The 20,113-nt window shown below is 45.4% G+C and overlaps 1 protein-coding gene across 1 annotated transcript in view; it reads left to right on the top strand.

Moving 5' to 3' along the window:
- The window catches only part of LOC119968645 (bactericidal permeability-increasing protein-like), a 77,671-nt gene that overhangs the window by 35,240 nt on the left and 22,318 nt on the right, over positions 1 to 20,113 (top strand). Inside the window, exons 7-9 of the mRNA XM_038801266.1 lie at positions 2,764 to 2,855; positions 3,966 to 4,142; positions 10,275 to 10,334. Coding sequence (XP_038657194.1) covers positions 2,764 to 2,855; positions 3,966 to 4,142; positions 10,275 to 10,334 — 329 coding nt within the window. The remainder of the gene's footprint in view (positions 1 to 2,763; positions 2,856 to 3,965; positions 4,143 to 10,274; positions 10,335 to 20,113) is intronic.

Raw genomic sequence — 20,113 nt, 5'->3', positions numbered from 1 at the left:
ACCTAACCCTTTTTTTTGGACACTAAGGGATAATTTAGCATGACCAATCCACCTAACCTACACATCTTTGGACTGTGGGAGGAAACCGGATCATCCGGAGAAAACCCAAGCAAACACGGGGAGAAAGTGTAAACTCCACACAGACAATCACCAGAGGCCGGAATTGAATGTGCGTCCCTGGATCTGTGAGGCAGAATTGCTAACCACTGTGCCACCGTGCCGCCCTGAAATCTGAAATCAAACTAAATCCATCAATAAAATATCTAGATCAAAAGTACTGCATTTATAATGTGAATAAATAAATAGAAATGGCAAAAATGGGAGTTCAGGCTATCTGTAATATTTGGGATTATGTGGCTAATAGTCATGTTTGCTTTAAATGTCTCTGGATGGAAGACAATGGGTGGATTTGTCCGGTCTCACCCGTAGAAAGACCAAAACTTCCCACCCGAAGTCAACGGATCTTTTGCTGGTCTTTCAAATTATCCATCCCTCCTGCGACAATTCCCACAATGGGTGAGTCTCGAAAACCTGGACCGCTGTGGCTCAGCCTGTGAGTTGGAGTGTGAGTTAGAAACACGATGGGTTGGGGATGGGGAGTTTTAGTCATGGGGAGTTTTCAGTACTTTTCTGCAGAGTATAATCACACCTCCAAAAAAAAGCTCAGGTGCATCAAGTGGTGTTGATGACTCTTAATTAGCAGGAAGAGGGAATCATGGATGGATAGAGAAAGCGATCCAGAGTCAATAATCCTGTCCAACAGGTACCATATACTTGCTGCCTGTCAGGATAAGGATGTAGGCTGCAGGAATGATAGGCCAGAAAGCACCAAAGAGCAAGTAGCAGTTTAAGGGTGCAACGGTTTGGTCCAACCATGTGCAGGTTAGGTGGGGTTATGGGGTTACAGGGATAGGGTGGGGGAGTGGGCCTAGGTACAATGCTCTTTCAGAGGGTGGTCGCAGACTTGTGGTCAGAGAGGGTTGTATAATTAGACAGAGAGATAGTGTTCTCTGCGGTTGGGCCCGAGTATCCAGAAGCGAGTGGTGCCTACCTGGAGCAAAGCTAAATGATATCTCAGAGTAGGTGGAGAGAAATTTGGAATGAAATGAAATGAAAAATGAAATGAAAATCGCTTATTGTCACAAGTAAACTTCAAATGAAGTTACTGTGAAACGCCCCTAGTCGCCACATTCCGGCGCCTGTTTGGGGAGGCTGTTATGGGAATCGAATCGTGCTGCTGGCCTGCCTTGGTCTGCTTTCAAAGCCAGCGATTTAGCCCTGTGCTAAACACCCCCAGGAAGAGGTAAGATCCATTTTGTGACCAATGACACAGGGAAGAAAAGAGAGAAGGGTCTCTCTCGAATATTCAAAGTGATGAACTAAATTAAATAAAAGAGTTTCACAGCTGGTAATTCGGGATTGTCACTTAAGCCATGTGTGTGAATTGACATGGGAATATTGAGCACAGGAAAGTGAAACTTGCTGTGCGAAGGAGGAGTGTCATTTTGTGGAAGAGTGTCACCATCACTGGCAGGAGCTGTACCAGTGAGATGGGTTTCACTTGAACCACAGTTTAAGCAGTGTCCTAGCATCCAGGATATAAAAGATTGTCAATACAAATTTAAATAGTAAGATGGAGGGGGAGGGACCTGCTGAAAATAACATAATTCTGCAGGTAACAGTGAGATTTGAGAACTAAGATTGGGCCAAGGTAAGAAACAAGGTTAATCTGAGCAATCATAAAATAACGAGTTATAAAACAGAAATATAAAAGGATTGTTTTAAATAAAACAGAAGGACTAACTTTTTAAAGATGAATTAAACAGCCTGTACATCAATGTAAACAGCATCTGAAATAAACAGTAGAACTGGAGGTAAACATCTACATGGAGGAACTAGATATGGTAATAGTAAATGAAGTCAGCATAATCCCAGATGACCATAGCCTACTTTCCTCTTTGAGGGGAAGAGCTGACTGGTGGTCATTTAACCTCAGGATCACCACATTTCAGGCAAGGGGCAAGGTTGAGAAGGTGAGGCATTCATGAACAACATCAGTCAGGACAGGGATTGAACCCACGTTGTTCGCCTCACTCGACATCTCCAGCCAACTGAGCTACCCAGAATCCAAATGGATTGAAACAAGAGATAAGAAGGGATTAATCACACTTGGTACTTGGTAAGATATCCCCCCCCATAGTCTTTCAAAAGGTGCACAATGAATGCAGCCAGTGGTCACATTAATTAAAAAAGTTCAACAGGTGAATACACGAATAGACCGCCTATTATTGAAAAAGATGGAGGAAGCAAATATGTCAAATGAAATCCCTAGGCAAATTTGGAGAGGTTTAAACCCCTGGCCTAGATGGATTGTATCAATGTAAAATAAGTTGGGGAAATGATAGATGGGCCTGATTACATGTATATTGAAAAAAAATCATCATTCAAAAATAAAATAGTGTCAGAGAACTGGTGGACAATGTGATTCCTATATTTACAAAATGGCAGATAAAACAAGTCAAGGAAACTATTTGCCAAATAGCTAAACAATATTAACAGGAATTTTAGATCCTTTGCTGACAATTAAATCAATTTGAGTGAACTCTATCTACACAAACTTTATGTGGGTTAACAGGAGTAGTGGGCTTGGTGCAGCAAGTGATCTTTTCTTATTCTACATTTTTCTGTTCATATGTGTTAAACTGAAGAGCACTCAAAAAGTTGTTAATATTTTATTGTTTTCTAACTTCTTCATTCTTTCAGTGACAAAGAAAATTGACAAATATGTTGGGATTGACTATTCTTTAACCAGTCCTCCAGCAGTGGAAAAAGATTCACTGACTTTGTCCCTCAAGGTATGGTAGAGTATAATATAATGAGAAAATGGGCAAGCAAGGTTTTCCAATTGAAAGGAAATAGATGTTTCTCCAAGATGTATCTATTTACACAACTGTACAAACAATGTAATTATAAATGGTACTCGCTTAAGGTCAATAAATGTGTATTCTCGAGAATCTTTTGACTGGAAGTGTGTTGACTTCTTCTGGCATTACTTGAGTCAGAGAATATGCTATTTTAACAGTGCTATATTGTCTAAGGTACAATCCATTATAGAATACACTCGCTGATCTCCTGTCCCATGATTCATAGAATAAGTCCAGCCGATCCTGAAATTATCCATCTTGTTCTTTCCTATTCTCTAATCTTCCAATGACACTTTCTGTATTTTCTGTTTCTCCTTTTTGTGAGATGGAAGATTGTTGGTAGAAACCCACACCAAGACCTGAAACACAAGCTGCGCTGCTACTCCACCCCAGCATCGAAGGAGGTGCTCTCTCATAGATGAGGTTTTAAACTAAAATTCACTTGCCTGTTCAGGCGGTGCCATTGTTGAAAAGGCAGCGTGATTTATTGCCATGTGTTTCGCAGTTGGCCAGCAGCGTGATCTTATGGTCCCGCCATTGTCAACGGGGTTTCCCGTTGAATGCACCCCTCACCGCTGTGACACCCGTGGCGGGGATGCGCCGTCAGCGGGACTGCAAGATCGTGCCAGCGTGAACGGCCGGAACATTCCGGCCAGGAAGTTCTCCTGCTGTCCAAACCAACTTTTGATCTTTGAATAATATTGGTGAATAAAAAAAACAAAAATTGGTTGCTCCTTCAACTCATTAGGCGACATTATTGCTGCAGGATAGCTGCTGAATTTGACTTGATAAATGCAGTTGTTGCATGTTAAACAGTAAATCATACCATGGAATGCTTCAGGATGTTTCAGTATGATATGGCAGGGTGAAGCATTTTTTTTAGTTCTTTGTATTTGCCCATTGGATGTCTTTTATTCTTCATATATCGTGGACATACTGCAAAGTATATGAAGTTATACAAAGAAAAACAACTTATGATGGTTTACTGAGAAAACTATTAAGCATCAGAAAAATACTAACTGAAATGTAATTTCATACCAGGGGGAATTCTATAATCTCTTGCACCATACCAACGTCCCTTTGTCTGCTCCACCATTGGATTTTTTAGTGGACCATGGCCGTATGCTCTACATTGGATTCTCTGAGTATTTCTTTAATACTGCTGGTTATGTATTCAACTCAGTAGGAGATTTATCTATTAACATTACTGATGACATGGTGAGTAGAAGATGATTTATGTATCAATTCCCAATCATATAATCTCTGTGGACAGTTTGATGTTTAGAATTGTGTCAAGGACCTCCAGCCTGAATAAAACTGTCTGCAAGTTATTACTTAATCACAGGACTAAATCCAGAAATCAATAGAGAAGTTATCATTTTGATGTATTCTAGAATTGATGTGGCGAGCATGTTCGTAACTCAATGAAGTATGAATTGATCTCCCACAAGTAGAATTGGGATTAAGTACACTTTTCAGGTCAGATAGGGTATTTGGCGGGGGGGGGGGGGGGGGGGGAGAAGGATTGGGATGGGTAAGTCAGGGTTCGTGAATCAGGGCAGGAGAGAGGAGAGGGAGTAGCTGGAAGGTGGTGCTTAGATAGTGAATGAGGGATAGGAGAAAAGGGGGGAAGAGAAGAACAAGAACAATAAGGAGACAGGAGGGGGAGCAGAGATGAGAGAGTAGATGGGAAGGAGAAAAAGATGACAAAGGAGGCAAAAGAAGTGGGAAAGGGTAGATTGACCTGAATGGAGCTGGTGGGGATAGCTGACCATGTAATTCGCAGTGGGGATTGGTGATGGCATGCAAACTTTGGTGTTCCGTTTTTACTTCAGTGAGGAAGGAGTGGAGAAATGGGGAGAGGGGAGATGATGGAGAAAGGGCTTGAGGCATTACCTCAGTGAGGGTGGTGCTGCTGATATCGAAACAGCTGAGTACAGGATTTGGGAATGGAGTGTGGGGGCGGGGGAGACATTGACAAATTTGCTTCGATAGGGAGCGGCAAATTTTACAGGATGAAGTTTTCCAAGATTGGGTGGTTTCTGTCTTTATTGATGGCAGTTATTACTTGTTCCATTGCTTTCAGAGCACAATAGCCTTGCTTTGGAATTTACCTGTCGAATGTCATGTGCCGAATGGTCTCCTTCTGTAACATCACTGCTCATGCTTTCTCAGAGTCATCTTCAGAGACCTACACCCTGCTCTCTTGTTACTTATTCCCACTAAACTACTGACCATCCAATTTTACTTCCTAGCTCCTATGTTAGCTAACATTATAGTCTTAGTCATAATAGTCTTCTCTCCTAAAGTTCTTTCACTGTCAGCTTGAAATCTGTCACCACCCACCTCACCCTCCTCAAAAAGCCAAACTTTGATCCTTCTACCCAATCCAACCTCCTTTTCCTCTCAAAAAACCTTGAATGTGTTGTCACTTTCCAAATCCGTACCCATTTTTCCCCAAAACTCAATGTTTGAATCCATACCAATCAGCTTTCATCCCTGCCACAGTATTGAAACTGTTCTTATCAAAGTAACAAATTAAATCCTGAGTGACTTTGACCAAGACAAACTATCCTTCCTCACCCTCCTTGACCGGTCTGTATCCTTTGACACAGTTGCCCACAAAATCCTCCTCACTTGCCTCTCCACTGTCATTCTACTGGGCAGTATTGCACACTCCTATATTTCTATTCATATCTGTCTAAGAATAGCTACATATGGCTTCTCCTCCTACTCCTAAACCCTTACCTCTGGTGTCCCCCAAGGATCTATCCTGGACCCCCTCCTTTTCTTCATCCACATGGTTCCCCTCAGTGACATCATCCTAAAACAGCACCAGTTTCCACATGTACACAGATAACACCTAGCTTAACCTCACCACTAGCTCTCTTAACTCTGCCATTTTCTCTAACTTGTCAAACTACTTGTCTGGCATCCAACACTAATCGAGTAGAAATTTCCAACAATTAAATAATTGGAAGACTGAAGTCATTAACTTTGATCCCCACCACAAACTCAACTTCCTCACCATCTCCTCGGCAACTGTTAGTAGCTGAACCAGGCTGTCTGCACTCCTGAAATAACATGTTAACCACATACCCATGCTATCACCAAGACTGCGTTTTTCCATCTATGAAATATTGCCCTACTCCACACCAGCCTCTTCACTTCACCTGCTGAATCATCCGTGCCTTTGTTCTGGAATCATAGAATCACTACAGTGCAGAAGGAGGCCATTCAGCCCAACATGTCTACACTGATCCTTCGAAAGAGCACTCTACCCACTCTTCCTTCCACCCTGCTCTATCCCCAAAACCTAACCTGCACATTTCTGGACAATAAGGAGCAATTTAGCATGGCCAATCTACCCAACTTGCACATCTTTGGACTGTGGAAGGAAACTGGAGCATCCGGAGGAAACCGACGCAGACACAGGAGAACATACAAACTCCAAACAGACAGTGGCCCCAGGCCATAATTGATCCCGGGTCGCTAGCGCTGTGAGGCAGCAGTGCTAACCACTGTGCCATCCATCTCATCTTTGTTTTCAAATTCCTCTATTCCACGCCCTTCTCTATTTGATTAATCTACTCCAGCCTAGACAACCCTCTGAGATATCTCCGCTCCTTTAATTCCGGTCTCTTTTGTATCCCTGATTTTAATCCTCAAGCATTGGTGGATTTGACTTTGACTCTAATTTTTTGGAACTCCTTTGCCCAACCTCTCCAACTCACAACCTCAAATCCCTCATTTAAAACACTTCTTAAAACCTGTCTTTTACCAAGCTGTTGGTTATCTGCCATAATATATGAAGTTCAGTGTCATATTTTGCTTTACAATGCATCTCTGAAGGAGCTCAGAATATTTATTCTATTAAAGGTAGTACTGGATATTAATATAACTTAGTGTTACTCTCAGAAAGCCTATATCCAGCCAGAAATGTCAGGTTTTACACTGTCAGGATTCCCAGGGTACCACAGGACTCCCCCAAAGCTGGGTACAAAATGGAGCCCGGGGGGGGGGGGGGGGGGGAGCTAATCTGAATATCCCCAGATACTTTTAGAATTTCCATGGAGCTCCCATGGGGTGGAAGCCTAATGGGCGCTGGTTCTTCCCCAGCATCCTGTCCACCTGCACATGTAACTCCAACTTCCATCTCCCCTTACACTGGAATTCCAGGCCTCATTCATTCTACTTATACTATTGTCATTTTGAGAATGTATCCACTTATCTGCATATCCACTGTTCTGTTGAGAGGGAACCTCAATTCTTGCTTGAGGCTGGTTAATTTTGTTATATCCTCTAACTCTGTACTAGATTTACATTATTATAATTTAGTACACATGTCTCCTCTCAAACGTTTCTCTAACGTAAACAAGGTCAGGTCTGTGAATTTCTCCTTCCAAATATGGCCCAAACTCTTGAAATACTGCTTGTTAATCTACTTTAAATCCTTTCCATCAATGTCCTTTAAAAATGCTCCCTATAAAATATCATTTCAAATTTGGAAATCTTCCAATGTTCTAAGTACAACAAAGAATGTGACATACTTGCGCTGACTTGCCCATTTAGGCCTAAGTTCCAAAATGTATGCACCTAGACCTTTCTTGCTGTCCCACTAAAGGTCACAAAGTTAGTGAGAGGTCCTTCATATATTGTTAATGAGCTTGTAGGTGACCTGGGGTGCACCTAGATTGCCCACCTTTGAGGTAAAACCATAAAAGTTCAATGGAAGTGCCAGCTTCCTTTGAAAGCTGATTATCGTGAAATGTGAATCCCAAAGCTTGTCGGTTTAGTTGGAATGCTGTTGTGTTTATATAGAAGCGGTACTAATAAATTGAATTGGATGACTGCCTAGATTGTAAGTGGAGCCCAGTTTCTCAAATATATTTCAGATGAAAGATGACTATCACTGAATCTGCAAATTATGCACTACATTTGGGATTGGAATTAACCCACGAAATATCCTGATTATCATCCAGTTTTTAAAAATCAAACAATATTCAATTCCTTTCATGACAGGATATTATTTTCATTTCTTCCTTTATCTTTCCCCAATATATATTTAATTAACTTGCTTAAAAACACCTAGAAATCTTAAAACGCCCAGTATGACAATTATACTCTGTACCGAAGATGGCCAACTATTAGAAAATAAGGCCCAGTTTACAAAACAAAGCTCTCCCTGGTCCAGCAAACACCTTTGATATAAATAGGGACAGTATTAAAATCCGATTAGGGACCAGTAGTATTTAAAAATAAATTGGAATATCATTATGGCCAATAGAGTACGCAACCGGGCAGCATGGCGGCGCAGTGGTTAGCACTGCTGCCCCATGGCGCCGAGGACCTGGGTTCAAATCGGCCCCAGATCACTGTCTGTGTGGAGTTTGCGCATTCTCCCAGTGTCTGCACAACCCAAAGATGTGCAGGGTAGGTAGATTGGCCATGCTAACTTGCCTACTAATTGAAAAAAAATTTTAAATAAAAAAAAAGCACTACACCACAAGGTTTCACTTTTCTTTACAAAATAAACCTTATTATATATAAAATAATTAAACAAAATAAGCTCTACTAACTTAGCAATAAGGCTTATATCTATGTATCTTATGAATTCAAGTTTATTTCTTACTTTCCACAAGAATTCTCTGACGGGCGAAACTTTAGGGCCCCATTGTGGAGGAGGCAGTGCCATAAAATGTGGGGGGACGGGTGGGTAAAATGCAGTGAACCATTCAAAAGTCCTTTACCTTCAGCGGAACCATCAAATCCCACCAGAATAAGACACAACAACCTTAAAGTTATGTACTTTTGTAATGACCACACATAAGGATGCCATCCTCAGCTCCAGTGATTCTCTGAGATAAAACATTAATTTACCCATTCTTAACCTTGAGAGCCTCGGTCCCTTATTCTGGTTACTTCTCCGATACTTCTAAGATAACCTGCTGGTTGCTTTCTCTTGCAATAAGACACTATGAGGCTCACTGTAGATTCTTCCACTAGCTTCAAACGAGACAATCTTCCAGCATCTGATCGGCACAAGATTCAAACTGAGATAAAGCCTCACCAACCTTCCACATGGTCAATGAAGGAGTTTGTGTTTTACGGTGTCTGCACTGCAGACCTGTCTAAAAGTAATTTATTTTGGCTAACTTCTCTCACTGAGCTGCAAACCACAGGAGGTCCAAACTGCAACTAAAAACCTCTTCCAGACAAACTGAAAGCAGAGAGCCTTCCTAGGCTTCACCTATCTCCATGAAGTCACAGCCTGCTCTGGGTTATCCTCAAACTGACCTTTAAGTTAATTATCCTCCATTTACAATTTCTCCAGCTAAATATGTCTATCAGCTGTGTAATAGTCTATCTCTTCTATCCTATCTCTATTAAACAAACCTTGGTAACCTTCCGGATATCTTCCTGAAATCACTAAAGCCCAGCACAGTAATTATCTTCCCTTTAAAGCAATAACCTTCTCAATATTAAACATGGGGCGGGATTCTCCCCTACCCGGCGGGGAGGGCAGTGTCGGCGCCGAGGTGTGGCGTGAACCACTTCGGCGTCCGGCCGCCCAGAAGGTGTGGAATCCGCCGCACGTTCAGGGGCTAGGCCAGCGGCAGCGGGGTTGGCGCCGCGCCAACCGGCGCCGAAGGGCCTCCACCAGCCGGTGCTAGTTGCTGCATGCATCGGAGCGCCAGCGTGTTCTGCCGTCATCCCAGAACATGCACAGGGGGGTTTGTATCCACACCAGCCATGGCGGAGGTCCACAGCAGCCGCTGAGGAGGGAAAGAGTACCCCCATGGCACAGACCCGCCCGCGGATCGGTGGGCCCCGATCGCGAGCCAGGCCACCCTGGGGGCAATCCCCCCAGGGCCAGATCGCCCCCCCCTCCCCCGAGGACCCTGGAGGCTGCCCGCAGAGCCAGGTCCCGCCGGTAAGTACCAGGTCTAATTTACGCCAGCGGGACCAGCCTAAAACAGGCAGCGGCTTGGCCCATCGCGGTCCGGAGAATCGCCGAGGGGGCACTGCCAGCGGCCGCCGACCAGCCTGGCACGATTCCCACCCTCGCCAAAACTCCGCCGTGGAAAATTCGGCAGCCGGCGGGGGCGGGATTCATGCCGCCGCCCAGTGATTCTCCAGTCCAGCGGGGGGTCGGTGAATCCCGCCCTAGATCTCTAAAATATTAACATGAACCATGAATAACAGTAGCAAAGTACATAAAACTTGTTCATTCTTCAATGGTAAGGACCAATTCAACCACGATTCCTTTGCTCAGGGATTATGAAAAGATGCATTAAAATAATTCCAGTCATTAAATGGAACTGATAATATATATTTTTCTTGTTGCAGCTTCCCACGAATTCCCGTATACACTTGGATACAGCAACCATTGGAACTCTGATACCACAGGTACAAGAAAATGCCCTTTTTACATTGTATACATTTTTATTCTACAATAACTGCATTAAACAAAAGATGTTATAATTCTACTGTCAGTCATAATTTAACCTACAAATGATCCTGCTTCCAATTGGCCTGTTTTCAACAAATCGTTGTTCACAGTGAACAAATCTAAACATCGTGGGTGGAATTTGCCCAGCAAATGATGAGTGTCATTTCGAGCGCAAAAACTGGTGCGGAGGCCGGCGTGAATCAGATCGTGGTCAACCCACACTTTGTGCGATAAATGAATCCCCATGTGAATCACGCTGAATTGGAGTCCCCAAGCATCTAATTCACCCAACTGGAGTCCAGCTGTGCATTGCTAACAAGGGGGAGCTGCATTTAAATGGTCCCTCTGCACTCACTCTCAGTCAAGCCAATAGGTTGGCTGCAGGTAGCCACATTTCCTGGAGTCAGATCTCAAAATGCGGCTGGACACAGTGGAGGAAATTTGTGACACCCTTTACCCCCGAGAGGATAGAAGAATCAGAGTCAGCCAGGCTAATCCTGCCTAGGTTGCAGTGGCAGCTACAGTCAGTGCCAGCAGCCTGGATGACCAGGGTCCAATGGCGGAAAAAAATTGAATAACCTCAAACGAGCTACAAGGGTGAGTTATCATGGAGCGAGCTGAGATAGACAACGAGGTTGGCCTGCACCAGTGAAGTCTGGATCCATTGCACTTTCACGTAGATCACCTGTCTCAAGTGAGTTGTTTATTTCCCAGACCCTTGTCCCTCCCGTTTTCTGAATTCATGTTCGTTGGCTTGCAGGATCACCATCAGATGAGGCCTGGCTGTCCAGACCAGTGCTCTCCCACCTGGAGAGCATCAAAGAGGACACAAATCAGTCATCACAGGCATCAACCACACATTCCACCAATCCAGGGACACACACCTTGGTGGGTCATATTAGTGGCAGGTTTTTTGGTCACTATGTGGTGAGCACCACATTGTTGCTGATGCACATCAGGTGGAAGCAGGATCTTCCAAGGGAGCAGGCAGTCAGTAGAACCCCAGGAAACAGCTGTCCCCAGTCAAATGGCAAGCCTCTGCAAATGTCTCTCCCAGAGATTCTGGATGTGCAACGGCAGAGCCGGGAAATCCAGGAGGGGGATTCAGCGACATTCCAGCAACTGCAAGGCCACTTGAGGGTGTCCCAAATCCTTCAGGCATAGGAGATGTTGCCGGTATTACATGGCACCCAGGGCAACACTACAAGGGTGTTGTACGCAGTGGAAAGCCTGGAGAAGGACTTTCGAGCCATGAGTGGTGGAGTCCAAGACATCAATCTGTCTCTGTGGACCATGGCTTGGGGCCTCCAGAGCATGGCTCAGACACGGAGGGATTTTGCTGAGGGCTTCGATACCAGGGATGCAGGCATTGTCAGGCCTCCGGGACTGGCAACGCCAGGTGACACTGAGGCTTCTGAGCTCACTCCAGCTGCCCAACGTGACATAGAGTAGCTCAAGTGCATCCAAAAGAAGGAGGAAGTGCTGGAGCCTTCCACCCAGGAGACTCTGGCAGTCTCCAGCCCTTCCGAATCTCTCCTTCCTGACACCGGTGCATCTCAGGGGTATCAGGCAGAACAGGGTGCCACAGTGACACCAGTGACACTCGAGTCGGCTGGGCCCCTCCAGGTTGAGGATCTCCAGGGACGTCCACCAAAGGCATCACAGGCTACAAGGCATAGGCAGAAGTAGCGTACCTCCACGTCTGATGGGTATCCTGGGAAGAAACCTAGACATAGCTCTAGGCCATGTAAGATGAGACATTATAGGAGCACCAAGTGGGCATTCATTAAGGCAGACACCATAGTTAGGGGTAGGATAATTGTAACTAATCAATATTAGAGAATCTTGCACCTCAAAGCCGCAACTCCTGTGTGTTTGATCCCTTTCCCGTAGTGAGTTCACCCCCCTATCTGAACTCAAATCCTCCTACATGCTTTCCAAGCAATTCCAACCCTGGGAGACATTGAGACCCACAAGAGAGAGAGAGACTTTGATATGGGGGTTAAAGGCAGCGCCTCCTGCATGCCCCCCCCCTTTCAGGCCCTGACCCTGGGCCCTGTCACTATGGCACTGCCAGGGTAGCATTGCCAGGGCAGTATAGGATAGAGCCAGGGCACTGCCCAGCTGTGTCTCTAACCACCCGAGGGCTCCAAAGCCCTCCGAATTCCCCAGTTTGGTCATCACGTATATGCAGATAAATTAATGGTGGATGCAAGAAGGTCCTCATCAAGGACCCCTTGGAGTTTAATTTCTGAGTTGTGCCAGCTTCTTCCATATTTGAAAACAACCTCCAGTATAGGCATGGAAAAATACCCACTATGAAAAAGAAAGCTGTCAGACTTAGCACCGGGTCTTTCTAGGAAGGTCTTCAGGACAAAAGGAAACCCTATTTTAAAAAAACTGTGGTTACAAACCGCAGCAGTTGAAATGAGGAAGCAAATTTTCTGAACCGTGAAGAGCAATAAAAACATTCAAAGCTTCTGCCGACTATGAAATTGCCTGGACCTGTCAATCAAGAGGCTTATAAAAGGTAATGGAGCATGAAACTGAATGTAAACAATGCAGTTCAAAGCTTTTAGGCTTCCCAGCATGACCAGAGGCTTGAAAATGTTAAAGAGGAATGAAGTTGAATGCAAAATAAGCACTACAAATATTTCTGCCACATCAAAGGCAAAACTTCCATCTTAATTTGACTCCAGAGGGAAGACTTGCACATGACCCCCATCCCTTGGAAAAGACCCCCAACCTGAGCCCCTCCAGGCCAGGCAAAGCCCCCCTCCCCTTCCGTCCCAACCCTCCCTTCACTTGAAGGATTCCCCCAAGCACACTGGAGGTAAGCGTAGAGAGGGTACTTAATCCCTTCCTTCCTCTCTGAGTCCATCGCGCCTGGTCCACGATTGTCAGGACCTGTAGTGGCATCCCTGCTGGTGGGTAGGAACATTGCAATTGGCTGGAGAATCTGACTTTAAACTTGCTGATGGTATTAGAATGTATTCAAATGCATGCTAATCGCCTTCTCGGCCTTTCTCAGTATGGTTCAGTTTGTGCCAGTGGGAAGGAACCGGGGAGGTGGTAAATTGCTTTGCGCCCAGTGCAAATTCTGGTTTTGGGATCACACAGAATTTTCTTGGCACAGCAGGATTTACGCCGGGTGCAACGCAGCCTGGAAATTGCCACCCTCCCCCATGAATGGAATGCAATGCAGCTCTGTATAAACATCCTCACACGTAACAAACAGATTGCCCATTTGAAATGAACTAGCTGCAAACAGCTTGCCAATTATTCATAATCCAATTCTTCCATTCAGGAGTCAGGAAATATGGATTGAATACAGGATTGCAATTTTGCAGCCATTATTTTCAGGCGCTCGATTCATAAAAGCATAACTCTCAACTGATAGCGCGGCATCAAAGAATCGTCCTTCATGAGTCAGATAACTACATCTTCTTTCAGAATTCTGCACAGCCTTTCCCTTGTCCATACTCCGGCTTTTACCCGTTTGACCCTTTAATTTGTATTAGTGAGGCAACTAATGTTGTTCTAGCTGGTGTGGAAAAATTACATTATTCAATTAAACCATGACTGATCTATATCTGAATACCATTTACTCATCCAAGTTTCATATTCCTGACTACCCATACCGAACAAGATGATATCTCACTCCTTCATCATTATTCAATGATGTGCAGCATTCTTTGTGCTCATTTGCTGGGGTCATCCCTTATACCAGCTTCACACTGGCTCTCTGCTAGGATGGAAGATTTTACATTCATTGTCTAAACTGACCTGTTCAGAATGACCACTTGGTTGAGATATAAAAGCCTTTTAGCCTTTTCTTAATCAAGAGGGGGAAGGGAAGAGGAAAGAAGAAAATGTGGGGAAATGAACAAAACAGCTCCTGATGTGACCATAAAATCATTTTGACAGTGGAGACACATTTTAGTAGATTTACCAATTTTGGTCTATAAAAAAGAATTAAAAAATGCGAGATAGGGAATAAACACGAAAACGACGTGGCATTCAATTGTTCAGATTGAAGGATAAATTATTTTTGACAAAATACTTATGGATCCACTCAAATTAAAAGCACCATTCTTTTTCTCAAAAGTGGTTTTTTAAGCAAGGCTTCATTTTTCTCAGCCATAAACTGCTAATCCAGCACACCCCAGGATTTGACTTTTGGTTTAAAAGGATTTTCTTGATAAATGTAACAATAGTGACCCCTCCTGGTCTAAATTAGTCATCACCAGAATCAAACTAAATTTATGATGTGGAGATGCCGGCGTTGGACTGGGGTGAGCACAGTAAGAAGTCTTACAACACCAGCCGGGGCATCTCTGACTGTGTCTATATAAACATTTCTGGAACAAGCCTTTCCATTCACCTGAAGAAGGAGCCGTGCTCCGAAAGCTCGTGTTTGAAACAAACCTGTTGGACTTTAACCTGGTGTTGTAAAACTAAATTTAGGTACACCAAGAATTTCTACTGGCTAATTTACTGCTACAATTTACCTCCAGATAAATTTTTGAAAGGCGGGATTAGGCAGAGAATCGGTTCCGACACCAAAATCACGGCAGGCGCCAATTTCACGCCAAATTGCTATTCTCAATCGCCTCGACAGTGGCATGAATGCGTTCCAGAACACACGTACAGTAATTGCCGCTGGCATATCATTAGCGGGCCTGACCCATTATTCTCTGGGGCCTCCACGATTCTCTGCCTCCAATAGGCCAAATTATCGACGGTGCAGTTCACTTGTGCTTATAAAAATCATGAAACCAGTGCCTCAGCTGCTGAGGGAGAGAGCTTCATAGTTTGCTGACAGTTGTGCCGCTGGCCAGGGGGGCCGGGGGGCTTCTGCCAGGGCTGGGGGGAGTAGCAGGGGGTGGCCAGGAAGTGGGCGGTGGGGTCGGGGTAAGCTGGCACACACCATTGCTGCAGCCGGCAAGGCAGCCATCTTGCTAAACATGCTGCTGACTGCCCACTGTGAACTTAGGGTCACGGGTCACATAGATGTCCCACCAGGGCACCCCCCTAGCTGCCCTCTGGCCCCAGCGACCCATCAGCTGTATGGTGCACTCCAGCACAACAGTGCTTATTAGCTGGGCTGGTGTGTGGAGTGAAGTGGGTATATGCGGCTGCAGCTTGTCAACCTCCCGAGTGTCATAGATGAATAGATATCAATCACGGACCCGGCAAATCCCGCACTGTTTTCCATTAGAAATTATTGTGTTCCACGTGGGACTGGTGCTAGCCCTTCCACAGTCATTGAATCGTTTCAGGTTCGGCGCCAGTTTTGTTGTCGTGAAAGTCCACAAATCCTGCCCCAGCGTCAACACTTCATCTCAGGAATGGAGAATCCAGCCCATAAAGTTTATAAACGCAGAATTACGAATAGAATTATTAAAATCCAACCTGCAAAGGTTTGAACAAATTAGATTGACGTTATAACTTTCCAAATTAAATTTCTGTTTTTCAGAGTACGTTCACAGTATACCTGTAACATTAGTGCAAAGTGAGTTTACAGTCATAGAGCTTGATGTTCTTCTTGCCCTTGCACCTGACCTGACTCCACATGAAGGGATTGGGGCTGCATGTCATTAGCATAGCTCCAATGTGCTCCCAGTAACAAACTGCCAGAGTTTACCATTTCAAGGGTTGCCATGTAGGCTCCCTTCCATGCTGTCATAAACAATCTGTTGGTCGTGGGGATAGAAGCCCTTCCTACTCCTGTATGCACATGAACAAATGTATGTATTAGGAGGAGACGGTAATTTGGCTCCTCAGGCCTGCTCCTCCATTTGATAAGATCATGGCTGATTAGATTGTGGGCTGAACTGTACTTTCCAGTCACTCACCCTTATAACATTTCTATGGAAACCTCTTGTTGTATCCAAGGAAGCAACCACAAGGGTGCATAAAGGATACAAAGATTTATTGAATGTAGAACAAAACTCTGTACATCACCACTGCCCGGAGGGACTCCTGCAACCGGTCCATTACCGGGCCCAGCTTTTTATGCGCAGGTTTATTCCCCGCAAATGAGGGAGTTCCACCCACAGCAGGGTAGTTTATATCCCTCGAGAGTCACAGGGAGCCTAATCAGCCCGGTCCCGTGGCTCCTGTATAGGGTATAACACTACAATCCCCCCCCCCCCCCCTCCCCAAGTCTGAGCATGCATCTCCTGAAAAAGGTTGCAGGGAAGGTCCTCTGTCCTTTTTAACTTGAGGTTGCCATTCAAGCGTCATCGGGGTGGGGTCAGGGGACCAATGCTTTTGGGTTGAGCCCGTCGGTAGCAACACCTGTGATGGCTGCTCTCCCGGACCACATCCGCCGACGGCAGTATCCCCATCTCGGAGTCTGAGTCATCAGCATCTAGCATCTTGCCATCAAAAACCTCATGGGGTTGTGGCGAGAGTGACAGCAGCGGTGTAATGGCATGTTTGAGGGCTGCGCTGGACCCTCCAAAAAGACGTCACTCAATAAGGATTCTCGGCTGAGGAGATGGTCCAGATGTCTGTTTGACTCCTGACCCATACGCAAACGTGTTGCTGTACCTGCCCTGTCTGTCAAAAATGTTGGTGCGCAGGACTCATATTGCCCCCTTGCCAAAGTTTCATACATGGACTATGTCGCCCGATTTGACATACCGGAGGTTGCACACCTGCACCAAGGTATGATTCTACCTGGTTCTGTCCATGGCGGATCTTTCCACCTATATCGGTAACACAAAGCTGAGACAAGTCTGGAGTTGTTGATCCATAAGCATCTCTGCCAGTGCCATGCCAGTGGTAGTGTGAGGTGTGGTGCAGTAACTGAAGAAAAAATACCGCAAACGTGTTGAGGGACCCCGTCGTCTGTTTGCCCACCCCACGATTAAACGTTTGGACCGCTCGCTCGGCCAAACCATTGGACACAGGGTGATACGGTGTGGTGCGGGAAATCCCATTCGTCCGCTTGAATGTCCAGAACTCTATGCTGGTGAAAGGTGTCCCGTTATCCAAATCCAAGATTTCCAGGATTCCATGGATACTAAATAACAGCTAGAGATTCTCGTTGGCGCCTTAGAAATTGCCGATGGCATATGGTGGATGTCCAGCCACTTCAAGTCGGTGTCAATGAGTAACAGAAACATCGACTCCTGAAAATGCCCTGCAAAGTTGGAATGGAGTCATACCCATGGGGGACCCAGCTATTCATACGAGTGGAGGGGCACCACTGATGGGTGATTCTGCTGCTCCTGGCATATCCCACAGTGCTGGGTGAGCTGCTCAATTTCCGCATCCATGCCTGGCCACCACACATAACTGCGGGCATGCACCTTCATCGTCGACATCTCGGGGTGCCTGTTGTGGAGGTCTGCCATGATGGGGCCTTGCCCCTTTTGTGGAACCACCACGCATGTTCCCTATAGTAGGACCTGTCTTCGATGCTCAATTCCTCGATCTTGGATGTAAAGGCCTTCAGCTCGCAGGGAAGTGCACAATGCTGGGCCCCAATCAAAACGATGTGGTGAATCCAGGATAGGGGGGATTCGGTCTGGGTCCACGCCCATATCTGGGCTGCTGTGACAGGCAACGTGTTCTTGAAGTGCATGGTGGAGACTACTTCATCTGTGCTAGAGGACATTGGTGGCTTCAACTGGAGCGTGAGCCTACTCAAGGCATCTGCGTGTGTGATCTGTGTCTTGGACGTGCTCTGGGACATATTCGTATGCCGCCAGAATGAGGGCTCATCGCTGAATCCTAGCCGTTAAAATGGGGGGAAAGGCCTGGTGCTCTTTAAGAAATACCATCTTCATCACCAGTGTTGGATCCAAGGAAGCAACCACATGGGAGCGTAAAGGACACAAAGGTTTATTGAATGAAGAACAAAACTCTACACCACCACTCTCCGGAGGGACTTCCACGACTGGCCCACACCCTGGTTGGGGTTTTTATGCCCAGGTTTGTTCCCCGCCAGTGAGAAACCTCCGTCTCCTCAGCGTGGTACCTCGTATTCACCTTGAGTCACGGGAACCTAATCGGCCCAGTCCCGTGGCTTATGTATAGATAATAACACTCCTCTTCTATGACTCCTCAGACCTGCTCCTCCATTTGATAAGATCATGGATGATATGATTGTGGCCTGAACTTTACTTTCCAGTCAACCCCGATAACATTTGACTCCCTTGTAAACCAGGAACCCACCTAATTCAGCCCCAAAAGAATATCCAATGACCCCCACCTCTACTGTTCTCTGTGGAAGAGAATTTCACAGACGAATGTTCCTTGGTGAAAAAAAAGTTCTTCTCATCTCCGACTTAAATGGGACACCCCTTATTTTTGAACTGTGTTCTCTAGTTCTAATGTATAAGTGGAAGCATCCTCTGGGTATCCAACATGTCAAGTCCCCTCAGGATCTTATATGTTTCAATAATATCACTCCTCGTTCTTCTCAACTCCAATGGATATGGGCCCAACCTTTCCTCGTAAGATAACCCCTTCATCCTAGGAATCAGTCGAGTCAGCATTCACTGAACTGCAGTTAATGCTTTCTTTCTTAAGTAAGGAGACCCAAACTGTAGTTTTGGTAGGTCTGTGAAATGTATTCTGAAGGGGCAGCATTGCAATGTCAGTGCCAATGATTACAACCTTGTCCTTCGAAAATACTGGACTGCCCTATCAAGCTGCTGTTACTCTGTGATGCTAATGTCAATCAATTCCCCAGCTCTTCTGTGAAGAGCATCTGATGAATTCATGCTCATACTGCAACCAAACTGGTCAATTAAAGATATCACCTCTGGGCTGTCTGAAATGACATACTGTTTAGAAAAGCTGAGTGTGATGATCATCTCTAAAGTCACAAACAGAGAATGTGGACAGAGGAGTGTCACTGCGGTATGTGCTAAAGCTGCCCTCATGTCCCTAAGGTGAAGTGCATTCCACCGGGTGATCCAGTTTCCTTGCACAGTCCAAATATGTGCAAGTTAGTGGATTGGCCATTCAAATTGCCCCTAAATATCCAAAGATTAGGTGGGTTACGGGGTAACGAGGATCGCACGAGGAATTGGGCCTAGGCATAGAGCGGCCCCAGACCAACGCCGCGCTGACCACCCGGCGCCAATGGCGTCAGGACGGCATCACGCGATTCACGTCCGGCGTTTCTCCGGCCCGGCCTGGGCTGAGAGAATCCAGCCCAAGATGTTTTTCAGGTTGAACCTGGCTGGTCAGCTTTCACTGGCCTCAGGAAACATGAAACCGAAGAGAGGAGAAGACTGCTTTGGGGAAGAGATAAATATTTGCCCTGACCCTGAAACACCCCCTCCCCAGTAACAATAACATTCTCCAGTCTCTGTAACTCTACACCTCCATCTGTAACAGCTCTAATACTAGCAGCAGGTGATCCTCATAAATCCAAGTTTAAATTACCCTGAGTATGTTTCTGTGTAGAATCAGGAAACTCGGAGCTGTGCCACTACCCACATGTCATGTGGGGCTTGAATAGATCACAGACAGACCAATGAACATGAGGAAACTCTGTGTTTGGGGAGGAAATTGCATGATGCTGGGAAAATGAGCAGAAATGATTTTTGTATTGGTCAGCAAAAGCACGGAAATTCAATTCTCTGATCTTCCACGTCTCCTTGGCATGCACCCAAAATATACATCACTTAACACTGGAATTCATCCCAATTTCAAACACCCTGTATAAATGTTTTACTGGCAGAAATGATCAATATGGAACTTAAAACCT

This window comes from Scyliorhinus canicula, chromosome 7 (genome assembly GCF_902713615.1).
Source record: "Scyliorhinus canicula chromosome 7, sScyCan1.1, whole genome shotgun sequence".
Lineage (NCBI taxonomy): Eukaryota > Metazoa > Chordata > Chondrichthyes > Carcharhiniformes > Scyliorhinidae > Scyliorhinus > Scyliorhinus canicula.
The sequence above is the reverse complement of the archived record's forward strand: the minus strand, read 5'-3'. Positions and strand labels throughout refer to the sequence as shown.